Here is a 16,514-nt window from a genome sequence, read left to right as displayed (position 1 = left end):
GTTGCCCAAGTTTTTTGCTCTCTGTGTATCGATCGTTCCATTTCGGTTTCGGGCATCCCAAGTGATGCGCCTTCCTCTAGTTACCGTCCTTGTCTCCTTTTCACTTCTTTGATATTTCTGAGATCTCTTAGAATGCCGGGACACATAGAATAGGCAGCGTACACGTGTATGTATGTATTGCTGTGTGGTGTGCGTGTGTGTCTGCAGCAGCACAGAAGAACGGGGTGTGTGGTCGGCTGCTGTCTCCTGTATTCCCCTACTTCTGGGCTTCCTGTGTTGTTGTTCTGTTTCTCTGTAGTGTTGCTGTTGTGCCCTTCCTCTCTTGGTTCGCCCAAATTACCTGCTCCCTCCCTCTCACTCCACCTCCATGCCCCTGTTGCGCTCCTTTCTACCAAGTTTCTCGGTTGGCCGCAGCTCGAGACGTCTTTTCCGTGGTCGAAAAATCGCGATACGTGCGAGCATCAGTCCCAGTATCTCTCACGGCTCCTATCGGAACATGAGCACTCAGAAAGTGATGTGATGGTTGAAAAGACGGTAAAGCACTGTCGTTTTCGATGGGAAGTATCGATGCTACTTGGGCACCTTCGTGGATCGTTTCTGCATCCGAATCGTTTACAATTCTGATAACTATCAACGGAATACCTTGTGACATAAACGCATGCGTGGATATCACGTGGTTCACCTGTGACAGCTGGCTACCACAAACAAAGTTGCAGCATCAGAAGCCGACTCTCTGCCACCGGTAACACAAGATACCTGGAGACACTTCAGCTAACTCCGCCAAACCTCGGTGACCTCAACAGACTCTCCATGATTCTGTGCGTCTAGTTAAGGCAGCTATACACATATATATGGTTAGGGGTTCTAAGGCAGCTATACACATACATATGGTTAGGGGTTCTTGTCTTCATCTGTGTAGGCGTGTACGGCCAACTGGGCTGCTCTTGTTCCGCCATCTCTATCTGGCAATACACATTTACAGCAGTGTCCACCTGATACTGCCTCATGATATTCACGTCCGCCAGGCTCCTGGATGAAGAGGTCACTCGTAAACAGCACCCGCGCCTGATCGCGACCAGGCCCTGGCTGCGCCGCAGGAGCGTGGAAGGTAGGCTACTACCGTCTATCGAGAGGCAAAAAAGAATATCTCTCCGCTGCCGAGAGAACAGCAAGTCTCTTAGCTGAGCTGACGACTCGTGTCCTACCTCGCAGAAGTTTAGAGACGAAACACACAGACAGAGCAAAGTACTGACACGCAGGGAAGGTGAGAAAGTCCCAGAGGAGGAACTTCGGTCGGATTGCTGAGAGGTCCCTGCTTGAAAAGATAAACATGACGAGAACACATGAGAAAGCACGTCCCTGTGCCATCTGTCCGACCGTGCGCAACACGAGCCATTCAACCGTGTCGCAACTCGCAGATAGTCAAATGACACCCAGACCCAGGGCATGTTCAAAGTCTCGGAGTTGTTCACTGTTGCGGCAGAAAAATCACAGCCGACGGGGATGAGAAGAATGGAGAAGTTCGCGTTCAGCTTCAGCGAGGGCGTTATCCTCGACCCTCCTTAAATTCAGGAGCCTGTAAAACACACATTCACGAGAGATCGGAGTGACAAACACATGTTTTAGATTATCTTTCCTTCTCTTTCATCCCGTTATCTCAAACAGGCGGCCGTCCTTTCTATCTGCCGTTTCTGCAATCCAGTGTCCTGATCATCATCCAATCGGCATTCGTCCTTGTTTTCTCGTTCCTGTGCTGCCTTCGCCACGTCATGCCGCCCATCTTCACAGACCGCGCCTCCGTTTAGCTGTCTGCTTGTGGCTCGTGTTTCGCCTCTTTCAGCCCTTCTTCGTTACTCTGAGCAAGAGGCTAAAGACATACGGGCCGAAATTTGCAGCGTAGTTGAACAGATTAAAGTCGGTCGTCGCTGCGACTGGCCCGTCTCCCTCACAGCGTGCTTTGGCTTCAATCAGCCAGCCGCCGACAGGCTCTGCGCGACCTCGTTTGCGAAGCGACAAAGGCGAGCTGTACTCGGGATCCTGACAGACAGTCCGTTCAGTGTCCATAAAATAACGAACAGCGTCAGCGCTAGCTCGATTTTTATTCAGGGCAAACTGAGAGGTTTCCTGTGATCGAAATCCCAGATGCAGCACCAACGCTCGTTAAAAAGAGAAATGAATGATACACAGAACACCAACACGGAAACAGCAACGTTCGAGTAAGCGCAGGACCCGTCTCAAGCGTCGCGTGATGTCTCAAAGGAAGTGCCTGGAATGCGCACGGCGCCGGGAAAGAATGGTGCGGCAGCAGGCCAAAATGCGAAAAGCCAGTCTCAAGAACAGGACACTGATTGGTTTTCGTGAGACAGTGTGAGAAGAAGTCCCGTCACACGACTCTCAAACTACCAGGTAAAGACTAAGACCGAACAGGAAACTAAAAAGCACCGATCTCGGTGTTCGAGATCGGAGATTGGAGTCCTCGAAAGAGCGCCTAGTCAGTTCCACGACCCAGCGGCAGGGTGCCGGGCTTGCAAGTTCCGACCTGTGTCTCGGAAATGCATCATCCATTTTTAACGCTCACCGAATAATGACGCTGAACGAGAAGTATGGCGCTGTTCGGCGTCCCCACTTTACTAAGATACACTCGAGCCTTCACAAACACTTGAGTGATCTGCCTGAAACGCAGAAAGGGGAAACTCATCCGCGGATAAACAGACTGCGCGCATGTGATTAGGTGCGTTAGTCTCCCTTGTAGACATGTGAGTTTGTGTGTAGAAAAGCCACGCATGTTGCATGCGTATGCCGGTGCATTTCTGGGAAGACGCGGAGTTTGTGTGTGCATGCACTACACCGCTGTCTCTGTGTGTATGTCTTTGAGTGCGCGAAGTGCGACAGTGTTCCAAACAGAGGCTGTGCAGACGCATGCGCGCCGGAAGCAGTCTGTGAATAAATCTCAGTTCGCGGATGTCGCCTGCTAGCCTGTGACACGGACGAGAATGTACGTGATTGTGCGCACCTGAAGCCGAGACACCGCAGAACGTCGAGAATGCCTGAGGACGACACGATCTCGGTGACGCGGACCATGTTGCACTTTCGCCGGCTTGCCGCCTTCTTCACAAGAGTGCCTTCTTCCTTCGAACGAACTGCGCTGGAGTGTTTTTCCACAAAGAACGCACACACGATTTATTTGGTTAACAAAAAAGGTCTCAACGGAAGTGTTCCGAAACGAAGAGAAATCAAATGCACCGCAACAACGACGCACCTCGTGGCGAAGCGCGAGACGCAAGAGAGGACTTCACTGCAACCCAGCTACTCCGACAGCCGACGCTCGGATCGACGCTCTGCTTCCACGAAAGGGAAGAGGAAACATCGTCGCTCTTGGCCAGTTGACTCTACTCAGAAACAAACAGAAAACTGAGGCGGCGGCTACTCACCATAGACCTTTCATCGTGTCAGGTGCAGTGTACATCCTGACGGACAGTTGCTTGCTGGAGCTCGAGCTTGTTTTCATGTCCAAAGCATCTGGGCGCAAACAAAGGAAGCAGACGCACAAAGTAAAACGCGACTGGGAAAACGAACGCGCATGGGCGAAGCCAGAGAGAGGATGCAATCTTGGCGGAGACGAGACACCCACAGGCCACAGAGAGAGAGAGGACAACAAGAGAGCGATGAGGAGAGACGAAACCCAACCGCGACGGACAGGAACATCGAAAAAAGCTTAGAGTTAGAACACATACACAAAGACCTGCAAAATGCGCCAGCATGACTGAGAGAGATAATAGAGGAAGAGATGCGCAGGCGAGAGACTGACTTGAGGCAGATCGATTATCCTGGAAGAAAATCATGTCCGTCCACTCGTAGTCGTCCCAGCAGTCGCTGAAGCAGATTGCGTTCCGGTGGAGAAGATCGAGCTTTTGCTGTAGCTCGCCTTCTTCTCCCTGCAGAAGGCACTGAAAAGAAGGCAAATTAGCACAGCCACAACAAAACGTTCAGTCGCGATGCTAAGAAGCAGTGTTGTTTCTCCCTATGTACAGTGATGACCGTTTCAGCAATGAAAACGGTAACAGCGCTTCCATACATACAAAATGTGTTGTGTATACGAATGCACCTGAAAATACGTATCAAGTCGCACTGTTGCGTTTCCGACAGGACATAGGAAAGGGATCGACTCCTCAGCGCACGGACGAAGAGATAACTGGCGACATGTTGCCACCATCATCCCCAAAGGTGGTTTTTCAAGACTCGCACACCCTGAGCTGTTCGTGTGGGAGTGTAGATGCAAACTTATGGAATCAATGTAGCGTCACAGAACCCGATGGTTGACGGGAAGATACTCGGAAGCTGTACCTGCAAAGAAAACTCATTGTAGGTTCCTTCTCCTCGTTTCAATCCTCCTTCCCCCGTTTCGTTCTTCTTCTCCCTCTGCTGGAACAAGACGCAGGCCTCGGCCATAGCGTCGTATGCCGCTCCCTCATTCCATGAGTCAAACAGCGAAGAAGCTGAAGGGGTCGAGGCCGGTGTCTCCCGATATGAATAACAGCTTTCGTCCAGAGCCATGGGGCTACCACAAGAGCACTAAGAGTCTGAAGAAGCATAAAAGGGCAAGCCAGCAACGACGCCAGCAAGCAGACGTAGAGTGGAGGCCGACAGTGAACAATCCAGGGAAAAAAACGAGGCAAGCCGAAGCCAAGACAGGCACAACCACTTCGGTTGCGCGAATTGATGGAGAGGCGCGGCAGTCGAGCGGCAAAAAACGGAGACAGAAGGACAGGAGGCAAACGCGAATGGGACTGAAAAAGTGAAACTAGGGGCCCCGGCCCTCAGCGCAGGAATTTACCTTCACAGGGCCGTTTCCTCATTGCAGCTCGGGTTCGCGGTTCTCGCTGTTTCCCCTCTCGAAATTGTTGCAGAAAACAAGAGCGATTAACCGTTCCTTTCACCCATTTTCACTCTGAGACAATCCCTTGGGTTCGCTATATTTCCTCCTTGTCTTTTACTCGCTCCAATTCCCACATATCTGGGTGGGCGCCGAAGCGCTTCGGAGTTGTTGCCGTGGCCGTGGTCGCCTCTCACGTCTTCTGGCCCCTTCGGAGGTTGACACAGTGGCGCTTGCATAAAAGTAGCCTTAAACGGCCATCATCTAAGGGAGACAAATATACAGAATGGACGCGCCTCTGGGCGGCACGTCTCCTTCTGTATTTCTGCATGCGGAATGCTCGAGAAATCAGCAGACGCTCAACCTTGCGACTCTCTGCACACCATTGTGTGTGGTAACTTGCGAGGAACCAGCACGTTTCTACAGCCCGCTTCGACCTTGTCGACGTGTATCTCCTCTCTGTTCTCTTCATCGCGAGAATTCTTAAGTTTCTCTCGTATTATTTGCTGGAGAGGATCTCTGTACACTTACGACATCATGCCGAGTCGGGCCTCTGCGCGCAGCGTCCCCAGCAAGTGACGCGAGCTCCTTTCACGAGCCGGATGTTCATTGTATTTCGCCGCCTCGCAAACGCATCGTGCCCAGAAGGCATAAGTCACCAAGGCCAAGCATTCTTTTTTACGAAAGGAAACTCTTGTGGCAACTGGACTCTGCTGAACACCCTCGGTGCCACTTGCAAGTGCTGAGCGAGGAAGAACAACTCCATGGGCGTTGCTGTCGAGCGAGACCTGCGTCAACGCACAACGCAAGTTGAGACCGGTTCTGGGTCCTCTTTATGCAACAAGATCGCTCATTGTGATAATGTCTGGATGACAGTGACAGAACTCAGCTGTAAAGGCAAGTGTTTCCTTTGCGGAGGAGAGTGTCTTTAGTTGCCGGCATTCCTGTCTAAAAAGCCGCCGTAACGTGGCTCTGCGTTCGGCGGGAAGGGGCAGCAGCGCGTTGCTGCACGGGAACTGAACAAGTGAGGTCGGGCAGGCGTTTGGGCGGCCATACCAGCAGCGCGTAAGAAGTGCCATATTTTTATCTGTAGGAATGAGGCTCTTTCTGGATTGCCTTTATTTGTCGTGTGCATCTTCATTTGCGTAGGGAACTCCTTACAGTTGAAAACGTCTGACGGTGCAGAAGAACAGGAAGTCATAGCTGTAATTCAAAGCTGTGTGCTCCGCTCCATATTCTGCGCTTTTAGCTAGAAAATACACCGTGATATTGGAGCGAATATCTCAAACCCTGGAGTAGAAAGATGTACAAGGGACACGGCACAAGAGAAAGAGATAGCTTTGCCAGGAAATACCCCGCCAAAGTGCCGTCTATAATGTGTCTCGATGTTTCAGGAGTCGTCCGAGGGTGGCAGCTCGGAAAGGCGCACACTCACTTTTTGCTGGCTGTATGCGTACCTGCAGCCGTTCCGTTTTGCATATTCTCATAGTCAACGAATCATCCTCTGTGCACACCAGCAAAAGTGAGCTTTCTCATTGTCGCCGTCTGCCTGTTTTGGAAACGAGCGCGTTTCTCCCCTTGTGTTACTGTGGAGGAGGAAGGCCCGTGTTCGTATCTCGTCGTGCTTGCTAGTCAGCACCCTTCGCTCTGCGCAAAGCGAGACAGTTGGCCTCCAACGGCAGACAGACAACAGATGGCAAGACAGCCTTTACAGCAATTCTGCAATTTGCGTTCACTCTTTCACCAAAAATCCTTCTGCCACTCTTCCCACTAGTGAACGGCGTTCTCGATTCTGCCGGCGCGTGTGCCCTCCCTCTCTTTTGAGCATTTGCACGCAACGAGTGAAAATAGATGTGGAGGGCGAAACCGTCTGCCCCAGTTCAGACAGTAAGGCAATTCTTTGCACCAGCAAATATTCTTGTTCGTTCGCTCCGTCATCTTCCGTTCACTTTCTTTTGTCGTCTGTGTCTCATTAGGAGGAGTGTGTGTTTCCGCAGTTACCCCTCATTTCGTTGTTGGCGGCTCTTGCGCGCACTCCCCGACCTGCCGACCTTCCTCTCTACTATCGTTCGGTCTGCCTCCCAGGCAAATCTTACATTCTTTCAGGTGAAACCTTTCCCTCCGTTTTCCTCTCCTACTCCCTCTTCTTCGCCTCCCTCTCCAACGAACCGTGCAACATGGCGTCGTCTGCTGCAACGTCGTTGGCTCCGTCCTCGTCTGCTGCTGTTCCCGCGACAGCCAACAAGAAGAATCCGGAACCAAAAACACCTCTCGAAATCATCATGTATTCCAAAGACCAGGCTTTCCGTGGAGGCATTGCTGGCGCCTCGGCGCAGGTTGTCAATGTCCTCGCCTTCATGTGGCTCCGAACGACAATGAACTACCAGTACCGTTACGGAGGAACAACTTTCGGATCGATCAAAAAGCTGTATCGTGAAGGTACGCAGGATGACAAACCATCTACTAAGACAAAGTGTATGATACGCATTCACCCTTTGCTCTGCACTTTTGCAGGGAAAGCTGCATACTTGTGTTTGATGTTACCAAGCACAATACCGGTCCTAATAAATACGCAAATATGTATGTATATATATACACATAAATATGAATGCACATGTATACATTTACCTTCTACGGTGAAGCACATCTGGAGATGTAGGCGCAGATGGGTCAATGTATTGAAGAAGGTGGCGTGCAAGGATGCATTTCCTGATACAGGTGGGAAAGAACTTGAATAGGGACAGGTGCCGTTTCTCTATGACGCGGTTGCACTCCGCTGGTAGTGCTGCTTTGACAACGTTTGATGCCTCTTGTGAAAGCGGAGAATGGATCATTGTTTTTATCAGGGGATCCTCGTCCGTGCTTGCAGGGGGCGTGAGGCGTTTCTACTGTGGGCTCCTTCCCGCGCTGATGCAGTCCCCTCTCAGCCGCTTTGGAGACACTGCGGCAAATGTCGGTGTTCTCGCTGCGCTCGACGCGAATCCACGCACTCAAGACTTGCCGATTGGCATCAAAACAGCGCTCGCTTCTTGTGGAGCAGCAGGGTGGCGGTTTTTCCTCATGCCCATTGACGGTGAGTCTGAACCGACAGATAAACGGTCCGCATTTCCGTCCTCTCGTTGCTTCGCGGCATTGCAGTGGTATGACATAGTCCGAGGGGAGGATGTTGACTGAAGCGTCAACTGCAAGGTGAAGGCATTGGTTTGGAGGAGTTTCTTTCTGAGCGTATCTCCACAATCGGAGGAAGGTCGACCTCGTTATGAATCCCTGTGTCGCCTTCTGTCGTTCTATATGCCTCTTCTGTTGCCTCCGCCTTTCTTCTGCTACTTTACTTGTTCTCATCCTCGCTTCTCCTTTCCTCCGATCTCTGCGTTCTGTCACAGCTTGTCTTTCGCTCCCCCTCTGCTTCTCTCTTTTTCACGCATCCGTTCTCCTTCTTTTCCTCTCTTGCGTCCTTGTGCTCGCATGCAGCGTGGAAAACAACGAAACAAGTTGAGGGCGGAGGTGGCCTCAAGGTTCTCATCAACAAAGGTAAGAGTGACAGGGAAGCGGAGTCCACCTGTCTGCGGACACAGAGGTGTATAATTATAGGCACTCCCATACCAGCACGTCTTGTATATAGACAATGAATAGGCCGATTGATAGGTAGGCCGTAATCAACGCAATGCATATGTACATTTATGGCGCTGTATGTATATATCTATTTGTATCCACACGCTCACGTAGAAGATGTCTCTCATGTAACAGCCAGGTGTGAAATCGTGGGAATCGATTTATTTACGAGGACAAGCCAATGCTTGCTCTCACCCGGCGACTGTCGGACTTCGGTCACGGCCACTTGTGTTTGGAAGAAGCACAAAGGGCCTGTGCTGTAGCAACAGCCCCTTCTTTGAAGCAACGGCTGATGCTCTCGCAGGCTATCATTTGTTTTTCCTGTCCATCCTGGAACCTATTCTAGAAACTCTGAAATCGAGATGCGTCTTTCGCATGTTTTATTCCTCAAGTGGATACAACTGTGGTTGGATTGGTGCTAGAAAAGTAGCCAAAGCGTACGGCGTTCCTCTCGACTTCCTCGTCCCGCTTTTTGTGTCTCTACTGCTGGTGTCCATTTCCACCAGTTAGCTGATCGTGGAGAAACTCCTGAGGAAGCTTTTTCTCCAGCACTGTCGTTTTCATGAAGCTGCCACTGGATTCTTCCCTTGTGCAGTGCGTACACACGGCGTCTCGAAGTTGTACCACGGGTCCCTGGCGGCCATGGGTGCGACATGGGTGGGGCATTACCCCTGGTTCTTCACCCACAACTACCTGTCGGAGACGGTCCCCCAATTCGAGTTCGCGTATGGCAAGCATGTTCGCTACGCACTCATCGGCTTTGCGAGCAGCGTCGTCAGTGATACATGTTCAAACAGTATCAGAGTGGTAAAGACGACGAAGCAAACCTCTGTGGTAAGGCCCTTTACAAATGTGCTGGACCGACAGACTGGCAAGGAAGAGGGCGGTGTCTCCGAAACACAGGTATACCGTGTCGGTCGACATTTCCTCTGTGAAAAGCAAACGTATGCGTCATTGTGAAACTTCAGGTATGTATATATTTGATGTACGTCTTCAGATGCATGTGCGCGTCTACGTAGACGTACATGTCGATGCACGCGCTAGTCTCTCTCCCAGTTTTTATCTGTATCTGTAAGTTCATGCTTGGGAGTGTGTGGCGTTGTAGGTGGACGAGATGCATATGTTCCCCTTCACATACAGCATGTTGAATGTGCTGCCTGCACAGTTACCTGAGACCGACACACGAGATTCCTGAAAGAAATGAATGCGCATACATTAGCAACGCGCATGGATGCGTATGTGCACGTGGACTCCTTGACTGACGTTTTGTATTTCGGTTGCAGGTTCCCCTGACCTACCTGCAAACTCTGCGTGAAGTTCTAAGCAAGGATGGATTCACCGGTCTCTTCTTCCGCGGTCTAGGGACGCGAATTCTCACCAACGGATTGCAGGTAAAATCTGGCGTTTTCAGCACAGAGAACGCAAGGTAGCTGTTCTTATGTACACAAATGTGCACACATGCGTCTGTATGTTTATAAAGTTCCTATTTTGCATGTGTATACCTGATGCTGGATACACGTATGGATGAAGAGAAATGCCTACAGCCATATACCGCTCGTTTATCTTACAGCTTGGTCATCTTATACGGGTTAAAGCTTTGTGACGTGCTGTTGTGCATAGGGGTATGCTTGTAGCCACATGTCTTTGTCCATGTAGGATGTATTTGTGCGAGGCTCTACATCTATCTGTACGTTGCTTTTTTTCTCTTCTAAAACATCCGGCGTTTGCCTGTGTCCTCAGGGAATGGTGTTTTCGGTTGGTTGGAAGGCCATCCAGGATCAGCTCAACAAGAAGAACTAGAAGTTGCTGAGAAACGACGCCAAAAGCCACGGACTGTTCGTCCACTTCAAGGCAGGCATGCCCGATCCAGCGAGACGCTTGCAGCCACCATATTTGTTTACACTGTATACCGTGTCTTGTTCATATATATATATATATATATATGCAGATGGGTGGTTGCCCGTGTAGACACATTTTATGAGTCTAAGCTCGGTGGCATATGTTGCCCCAAAGCAGCCATGACGTTTTTGGGAGGATCTTTCCCGCCCCGCTTCTGACTGTGGCGCAGTTCGCCGAAGAACTGAAATCTCGATGGAACACGAGGTGGAGCTGGGGTATCTTGGTTGCATGTTTTTCTGTTTCTATCGTCTCTCTCATTCGTTTTCTTGCTTTTTTCTGGGATCACCTGACGGTTGCTCTAAACCTCAACTTTGTCCCGTTCGGCATTCTTCCCGTTCTCTGCTCACTCCCTCTCCTTCCAGTTCGCTTGCCACCTGACTAATATATGTGTCATATATATATATATATATATATATATATATATATATATATATATGCGCATGCGTATAGAGATGGAAGCACAAGCATGTAGACAAAGGGAAAGGGAGATGAAGTGGCTTAGTGTGTCTTAGCAACCAGTAAAAGCCAGATGCAACAGTCTCTGTTCTGTTATTTCTCTTTCGCATCGAAAGATGGGGTCGAGTTCCGCGTGCGATGAGTTATTACGAGGAAAACTGGGTTGCTGTGTGCACAGAACTGGATGCATGCGTGGCTGTACTAGGGGGCAGGCATCAGCGAGAGGGGAGAGACCACAGAAAGAGCAGAGAGTCCCGAAACAGAGCAACGGTAGAAAAAATAGCGCCGGCTCTTGCGGAGCTTACAGTGTCCACAACATCTCAGGGCGTTTCGCACATGCTCTGATGCGTATATTTCGCACAGAAGATACTCTTTATCCTGACAGCAACTGAGCAATGCGGAATCCGTTTAGCTGTTCTACCACAGACACTCGTTCCGTGGTTTCCTTGTGCCTGAAACCCGCACTTCGCTAAACGAAGCACCGCCGTCGCGCAGCGGGGCACTCCAGCGGTCCCGTCGATCCAGTGTCTTGTCTTGATGATACTACGAGACAGCTGTTTGTGAGTCGGAAGAACAATCATGAAATGCCATGCAGAAACCAGCAATCGAAGAGACAAGCATCAAGAGAGACATACACAACGCGAAAGTCGTTGACACCGCCATACGTGGGGAGAACGTGAATGGGCAGACGGGAACGTACATCAGCAAGCGGCTGCCTTGATGCGCAGGTAGGTATACATCAATGGTAAAAACAAGGTACATTAATATATGTATTCGAGTGAAGTGAAGCTTTACTACAAGAAAATAAACGTATCACATAATGATGTGCGCTTGTGCGAACGGCTCTTTCTGGACACGAATCAAGCCACGGCAGACTGGCCGGGGACACAAATCCACCTCCGCAGTCGACACAAACCAAGTTTTGTGAAGTTTTCACGGTTGACAGCAAATAGCAACCCTATGATTTCCCACTTTGCTTCAAAGCGCGGCCCCACTCGCTTTTTATCGTTATCTTCTCTTCCTCGGTCTCTCTCTCAAAATATGCTATTCACCTTTCTCCGAGACACCGGCAAAGCATTTCCTTGCCCGAGCTGGCTAGTCGTAGGCTTCGGCTGATACTGCATCCTCCCTGTCTGTTGTCCCTCTACCTTTCAGAGGCAAAAATCTCTTTTTCTCTGCTCTACCACTCTCCTACTGTCGTTCTGCTCCCTCAATGTGGAGTATCGAACAGACCCCACTGTTTGACATCTGAGTGCATGGGTCCCGACTGATGAGCGGGTTCCCGTATTCCCACCCCATTCGGGCTTTCTTTTCCGTCAGTCTCTGGGGCGCATGCTGAGGGCCTGTTGTTTGACCCGCCGGATGTACTCCTCGCGATTTTGACAGAACAGCATGTACGGCTCTGCCTGGGCCGGGGAATTCGGATTTGGGTTGTCTAGGAGATCCTAAGCAAACAGGGCGGCAGGAGGGACACAGAAGCATCGCCACGGAATGGTGCGAACAAAAGCCCAAGAAACAAGAAGAAACCAACATGTGCACATCAACCTAAAGACACTGGATATCACAGCAACCCCTCTGCTCTCCTAAAATAACGCTTATACAGAAACTTGAACGGGTCAGATTAAGTCGCCACCTGATTCACTTGCTTCTACGGTCACTGGACCAGGAGCGTGGTGGCTGGTTATCTCCAGTCTCGACGCTTGCTTACTTGAATTCCAAGCAGAATCTGTTTGATTGTGATAGAAGGCTTCCAGTCTTCGTCTTCACTCAAAATAGAAAGACAGACAGTGCCCGAGGGGTAAACGTTCGGGTGGAAGAGCACGGGGTTGAACTTGCACTTCGGCGGTTTGCTGGGGTACTCCTCACTGAAATCCATGGTCAACTTGTACTCTCCCCCTTCCCAGATGCTCCCCTGGAGGTGTCCGAGCACAGAGACACGTTGTTTTATGGGAAGCGAAGAAAGTTGAGACGCAGCGAAGGCAGGACGCAACGCAAGCACGCAGCAGGACGAGAACGACAGATTGAAATCGGCACATGGACCGGCATACTTTTTAATTTCACACTGCAATGGAGATGCACAACACGGTTGCTGTTTCCTCTCACACAGAAAGAAAAACGGAGGGGCCCCCGCCTGCGGCTTCTCCTGTAACGAAACACGGGAAACGGAGCCCCTCGTCTCCGTGGCAACAGCCCGTTTCCCTTCCTGGCAGACCTGGTGCGCTACAAGTGTGTCACATTCCTTGGGTTGTGCAGTCATCCACAGCCTAGTTTGTCTCGTGTACGGTGTATCCACAAGGTGTTCTACAGTTTGCTCGATTGCAAGTGTACCTTCGTTCATGGGTAGTGAGAGAATTGAACGAACATGTAGTGGTACCGCTGTACAGCTACAGATGCTGTGGTTCTTTTACGGAGAGATAACAGGGGCAGGAAGAGAATCCTCTGCATATTTCTTCTGCTCTTCGTCTCACCTTCTTCCCTGGGATTTTGCACTGCCACTTCATGATATCTTGGCCGCCTTGACCATCTGCCATCGGCGCGTACTTGGCTGAAAACCCGGGAGGGTGGTCCCGTCGCCAGGCGGCGCGTTCTTGAGCCAAACGTTTCCTCGCGATCGTCGACGTGGCTGAAAGACTCGGAGGCGGAGTCGCGCTTGATGTGGAGCAAGAAGTGGGAGGAGAATTGCCGGAAGTTGGGGATGAAGAGGCTGGTTTGTCTGACTGAGAGCCGGACTGGCTGCTCGAGGCGCCTGTTGCCGGGGTAGGCGAGGACGCTGACGTGCTGGGTGTCGTCATGGTTAGACTGAGAGGCGAATCCGGCAGAAAAAACGGGAAACCAGGAGAGAGAGGAAAAACGGTAAAACTCGCTGGCCTAGCCCCAGATCCTGCCGCGTGCGACGACGCCCTTTGCGCACAGACGCTGCAGTAAACAGTCAACGCACACAGAAGCGCACGGACAGAGACGAGAAAAGGAATCGCGCAAACTTCCAGCCAGAGAAAGATGCAGTCTGAATGGAAAAAGCAAAAAGAAAAGAAACGAGAGTGGACGGCGGCGCGGATAACGTGCCTGAATGCGGGTAGCAGCGAGACAGCTTTCCTGTGTGCCGGTGAAACGCACGTGGGGCAAGAAGAAGGGGAGAAACAGGAGGGAGACGGGTTTTAACTGCGTGTTGGTCTTGGACGATCCTGCAGAAAATTTTTTTATACGGGGAAAAACGTGTAGACGTGAAGAAACTTGAGAGACAGTCGTCAGCGACAGCATCGCAGCGCATGCACAACGCAACCTAGAAAAGCGTTCACCCGAGGCGCCACAACGAGTGCTACCGCTTGGTAGTCGCCGTACGTTGTCTCACATTTTGTTAAAGTCTACGTCGAATTGAGGAATACAGTCAGAAACGGTGCAGAATTCGTTATTTCAGCTGTAGCCGGGTATTTGCGAGGGAGAATGCCAGTGTAGAAAGCTGAAGCGTGCTTGAGAGACAACAGAACCAAACTTCCAGAGGAGGGAATCGGTCGTAGTGAAAGAGGACAACTCGCACAACTCCAGGCAGAATGTACGGCAACTGCAAGAGAGACAACCCCGCCAACAATTTGGCTTTTAAAGAGAGTGGTAACTGTAAAGAGACGAGACGATCATGGGTACCACAAGAAACAGCAAACCTGAGTATCGAAAACGACCAGGGAAAGGCTTCCACAACAACGCTTGTGACGGAAAAGTGTTGTATACTTTTCTCTTGAGACGGCCCCGGACAATACCTGCACGTGTGACACCAGCATTCGATTTTCGCTCTTCTTTTGTGTACACAGGTGTTTGCATGCTTTAAAACACGGATCGTACTCCACTTTTATAAATGTGTGTCAGAGATGGATGGTCAAAGCTGACGGGTGTGCAGAAAGATCTGCCGAGCTTTACACGGAGGTGTCTTTAAATGTGTGCAATAGGGATGTGCAAATACAGATCAGATGATGAAGCGGCAGCTAGATCCAGTATAGGCATGCTCTGTTAAGCTAAGGTTAAATAGCGGGAAGTGGCTGGGTGGAAGTCACACGATTCCATGTCTCTTCGAAGGTTGAAAATGGAAGTCAGAGAGCACCAGCCTCAGTCAGCTGCTCGAAGAATGTGTCAGATGCTGCACTGTAAACTTAGCAAAAAAAGTCTCTCCATGGGCGTGAGGGAACCATAATGTGTATCTCCGAATATTTCGGGCATTCTGTGATGGGTTACTTCCAATCGATTCGTACTGTCGCGCTGCCCTGCAGAAGTCCAGCAATGGGTGCAGGTACGGTTCTCACGATTGCTATGTAAGAACTAATAACTTGCTCTGCCTAGTCCGGTGCGGTGACTGCTAGCTTCCAAAACTATCAAGAGGTCTAGCAGTCAGCTTTCACCACTTGTCTTCGTATAAGAGAATCAGATCAGGGGATAATCGTTGTCATTGTTGTCGCCGAAAATAACTTGTGACTGAAATGACGGACAGAAAACGGAGACAATCCACTCTGTAATTCATTGATCTCCGCGAACAGGAAAAACACTTCACAGAGTCAGTGCCGTACTGATTCCTGCCCGAAATCATGCAGACTGTCCTTGCTGTGTCACAGGATATGATGAAAAGACTTCAAGTATTGTTTTCAGGCGCTCATCATCGGGTCCAAGGCCGTCCACACCCATTAAATCTGCAAAAGCGCGCATCTGCTTCTTCAATACGTTAATTGACGTTGACCGGCTCACTACGGGATCGAATGCCACTTCCATAAACAACCCTGGAAGACCTCCGTCTTCAGCTTTAAACTCTCGATTGAACGTTTCAACGAACATGCAAAGAAACTCGTCCCTCGACACTGTCTGGATCTGGCTGGGCGTCTCTGCGTTTGTGTTATTTCCTTTAGAAAATGGGGATGCGATCAGAGAAATAGACGGAGGCCTAAGCTTAGGCAGAACGCCGCTTCCATGAGGCCTGCTCTCGACCGGGTCCGTGGATACGCCTGACCATAGCAGACCTGAACAAATAAAGCAGAAATGAAGTTTGAATTGGAAGTGTAAAGGCACGACTGACAATTCTCAAGCCACCAACTAGAGCAGCGAGTTTGAAAAAGACAAACGTTCGGAGGAGACAAGAGAAGAGAACAGTAACATGATCGAGGATGTATCTACGCATCAGGGATTTACGACAGAACAGGTTATGTTTCATCGACATTATATATCGAAGATTTTGAACCCTTCATCGCCACAATATGTCCCTGCAAGCGTTTGTTTGATGGAGTAATCAGCCCGAATGACACAATAATGAGCTTAAATCGTGGAGGAGCAGATTCTGTACAACGAAACAGTAGACTTACTGCAAAGAGTGGCGACTGTCAGAGACCGCCGACTGAATACAGGAGACAACTGCATTTCGGTTTGTCGCGAGACGGTGCCTGGTGGTGCCTTATCAAGGTTAACTATCTAGAAATTTGCGATGAAGAATGGACTGCGGAAAAAGTGGCATAGCTGGTTATCTTCATCGTTCTCATTAACGGCGGAAGATACCGCGCGAGCAAGGGTGCCCGAGGCTCGAGCTGGCGTTTGCACTCGAGATCTCCGTTTGGCTAACTGATTTGTACGGCCTGGTGCCCTCCCTGTTGGAAAACAGTCGATGACAGCGAGTCTCGTCTCCTGTGGTTCCCCTTTTATATTAAGT

The 16,514-nt window shown here is 50.3% G+C and overlaps 4 protein-coding genes across 4 annotated transcripts; 1 reads left to right on the top strand and 3 right to left on the bottom strand.

Annotated features, from left to right (window-relative positions):
* Positions 1–1,116: 1,116 nt before the first annotated feature.
* MED18 (mediator complex subunit MED18) lies at positions 1,117–5,812 on the bottom strand. Its single transcript, XM_018779432.1, has 8 exons — positions 4,835–5,812; positions 4,345–4,580; positions 3,809–3,947; positions 3,432–3,519; positions 3,014–3,145; positions 2,579–2,672; positions 1,880–2,037; positions 1,117–1,576 (listed from the first exon to the last, which is right to left on the bottom strand). The coding sequence occupies exons 2-8, from the start codon at positions 4,552–4,554 to the stop codon at positions 1,489–1,491; spliced, it is 909 nt and encodes a 302-aa protein (XP_018638473.1). The 5' UTR covers positions 4,555–4,580; positions 4,835–5,812; the 3' UTR covers positions 1,117–1,488.
* A 163-nt stretch (positions 5,813–5,975) lies between these two features.
* TGME49_208790 (MC family transporter, putative) lies at positions 5,976–10,746 on the top strand. Its single transcript, XM_002369608.2, has 7 exons — positions 5,976–6,760; positions 6,980–7,312; positions 7,743–7,946; positions 8,345–8,404; positions 9,081–9,319; positions 9,769–9,876; positions 10,226–10,746. The coding sequence occupies exons 2-7, from the start codon at positions 7,051–7,053 to the stop codon at positions 10,283–10,285; spliced, it is 933 nt and encodes a 310-aa protein (XP_002369649.1). The 5' UTR covers positions 5,976–6,760; positions 6,980–7,050; the 3' UTR covers positions 10,286–10,746.
* Positions 10,747–10,891: 145 nt separating this feature from the next.
* On the bottom strand, positions 10,892–14,256 carry TGME49_208780 (ubiquitin-conjugating enzyme subfamily protein). Its single transcript, XM_002369607.2, has 4 exons — positions 13,955–14,256; positions 13,309–13,756; positions 12,549–12,752; positions 10,892–12,285 (listed from the first exon to the last, which is right to left on the bottom strand). Exons 2-4 carry the CDS (start codon positions 13,630–13,632, stop codon positions 12,157–12,159), a joined length of 657 nt encoding a protein of 218 aa, XP_002369648.1. The 5' UTR covers positions 13,633–13,756; positions 13,955–14,256; the 3' UTR covers positions 10,892–12,156.
* Positions 14,257–15,236: 980 nt separating this feature from the next.
* Positions 15,237–16,318, bottom strand: TGME49_208770 (hypothetical protein). Its single transcript, XM_002369606.1, has 2 exons — positions 16,174–16,318; positions 15,237–15,834 (listed from the first exon to the last, which is right to left on the bottom strand). The coding sequence occupies exons 1-2, from the start codon at positions 16,226–16,228 to the stop codon at positions 15,407–15,409; spliced, it is 483 nt and encodes a 160-aa protein (XP_002369647.1). The 5' UTR covers positions 16,229–16,318; the 3' UTR covers positions 15,237–15,406.
* Between the last annotated feature and the right edge of the window lie 196 nt (positions 16,319–16,514).

The sequence above is a fragment of the Toxoplasma gondii genome, chromosome Ib (genome assembly GCF_000006565.2).
Source record: "Toxoplasma gondii ME49 chromosome Ib, whole genome shotgun sequence".
Taxonomy (NCBI): domain Eukaryota; phylum Apicomplexa; class Conoidasida; order Eucoccidiorida; family Sarcocystidae; genus Toxoplasma; species Toxoplasma gondii.
Note: the sequence above shows the minus strand (reverse complement) of the source record. Positions and strands in the feature narration are given on the sequence as shown.

Coding starts and splice junctions, on each gene's coding strand:
- MED18 (XM_018779432.1), bottom strand. CDS start 4,554: ATGGCTCTGGACGAAAGCTGTTATTCATATCGGGAGACACCGGCCTCG. Junction 3,146..3,431: donor GACACGATGAAAGGTCTATG/GTGAGTAGCCGC, acceptor AAAACACTCCAG/CGCAGTTCGTTCGAAGGAAG. Junction 1,577..1,879: donor TACGCTGCAAATTTCGGCCC/GTATGTCTTTAG, acceptor TGTGTTTTACAG/GCTCCTGAATTTAAGGAGGG.
- TGME49_208790 (XM_002369608.2), top strand. CDS start 7,051: ATGGCGTCGTCTGCTGCAACGTCGTTGGCTCCGTCCTCGTCTGCTGCT. Junction 7,947..8,344: donor TTTCCTCATGCCCATTGACG/GTGAGTCTGAAC, acceptor GCTCGCATGCAG/CGTGGAAAACAACGAAACAA. Junction 9,877..10,225: donor TTCTCACCAACGGATTGCAG/GTAAAATCTGGC, acceptor CTGTGTCCTCAG/GGAATGGTGTTTTCGGTTGG.
- TGME49_208780 (XM_002369607.2), bottom strand. CDS start 13,632: ATGACGACACCCAGCACGTCAGCGTCCTCGCCTACCCCGGCAACAGGC. Junction 12,753..13,308: donor GCAAAATCCCAGGGAAGAAG/GTGAGACGAAGA, acceptor GGACACCTCCAG/GGGAGCATCTGGGAAGGGGG. Junction 12,286..12,548: donor AGATTCTGCTTGGAATTCAA/GTAAGCAAGCGT, acceptor CTGTTTGCTTAG/GATCTCCTAGACAACCCAAA.
- TGME49_208770 (XM_002369606.1), bottom strand. CDS start 16,228: ATGCAGTTGTCTCCTGTATTCAGTCGGCGGTCTCTGACAGTCGCCACT. Junction 15,835..16,173: donor GACAGTCGCCACTCTTTGCA/GTAAGTCTACTG, acceptor TTATTTGTTCAG/GTCTGCTATGGTCAGGCGTA.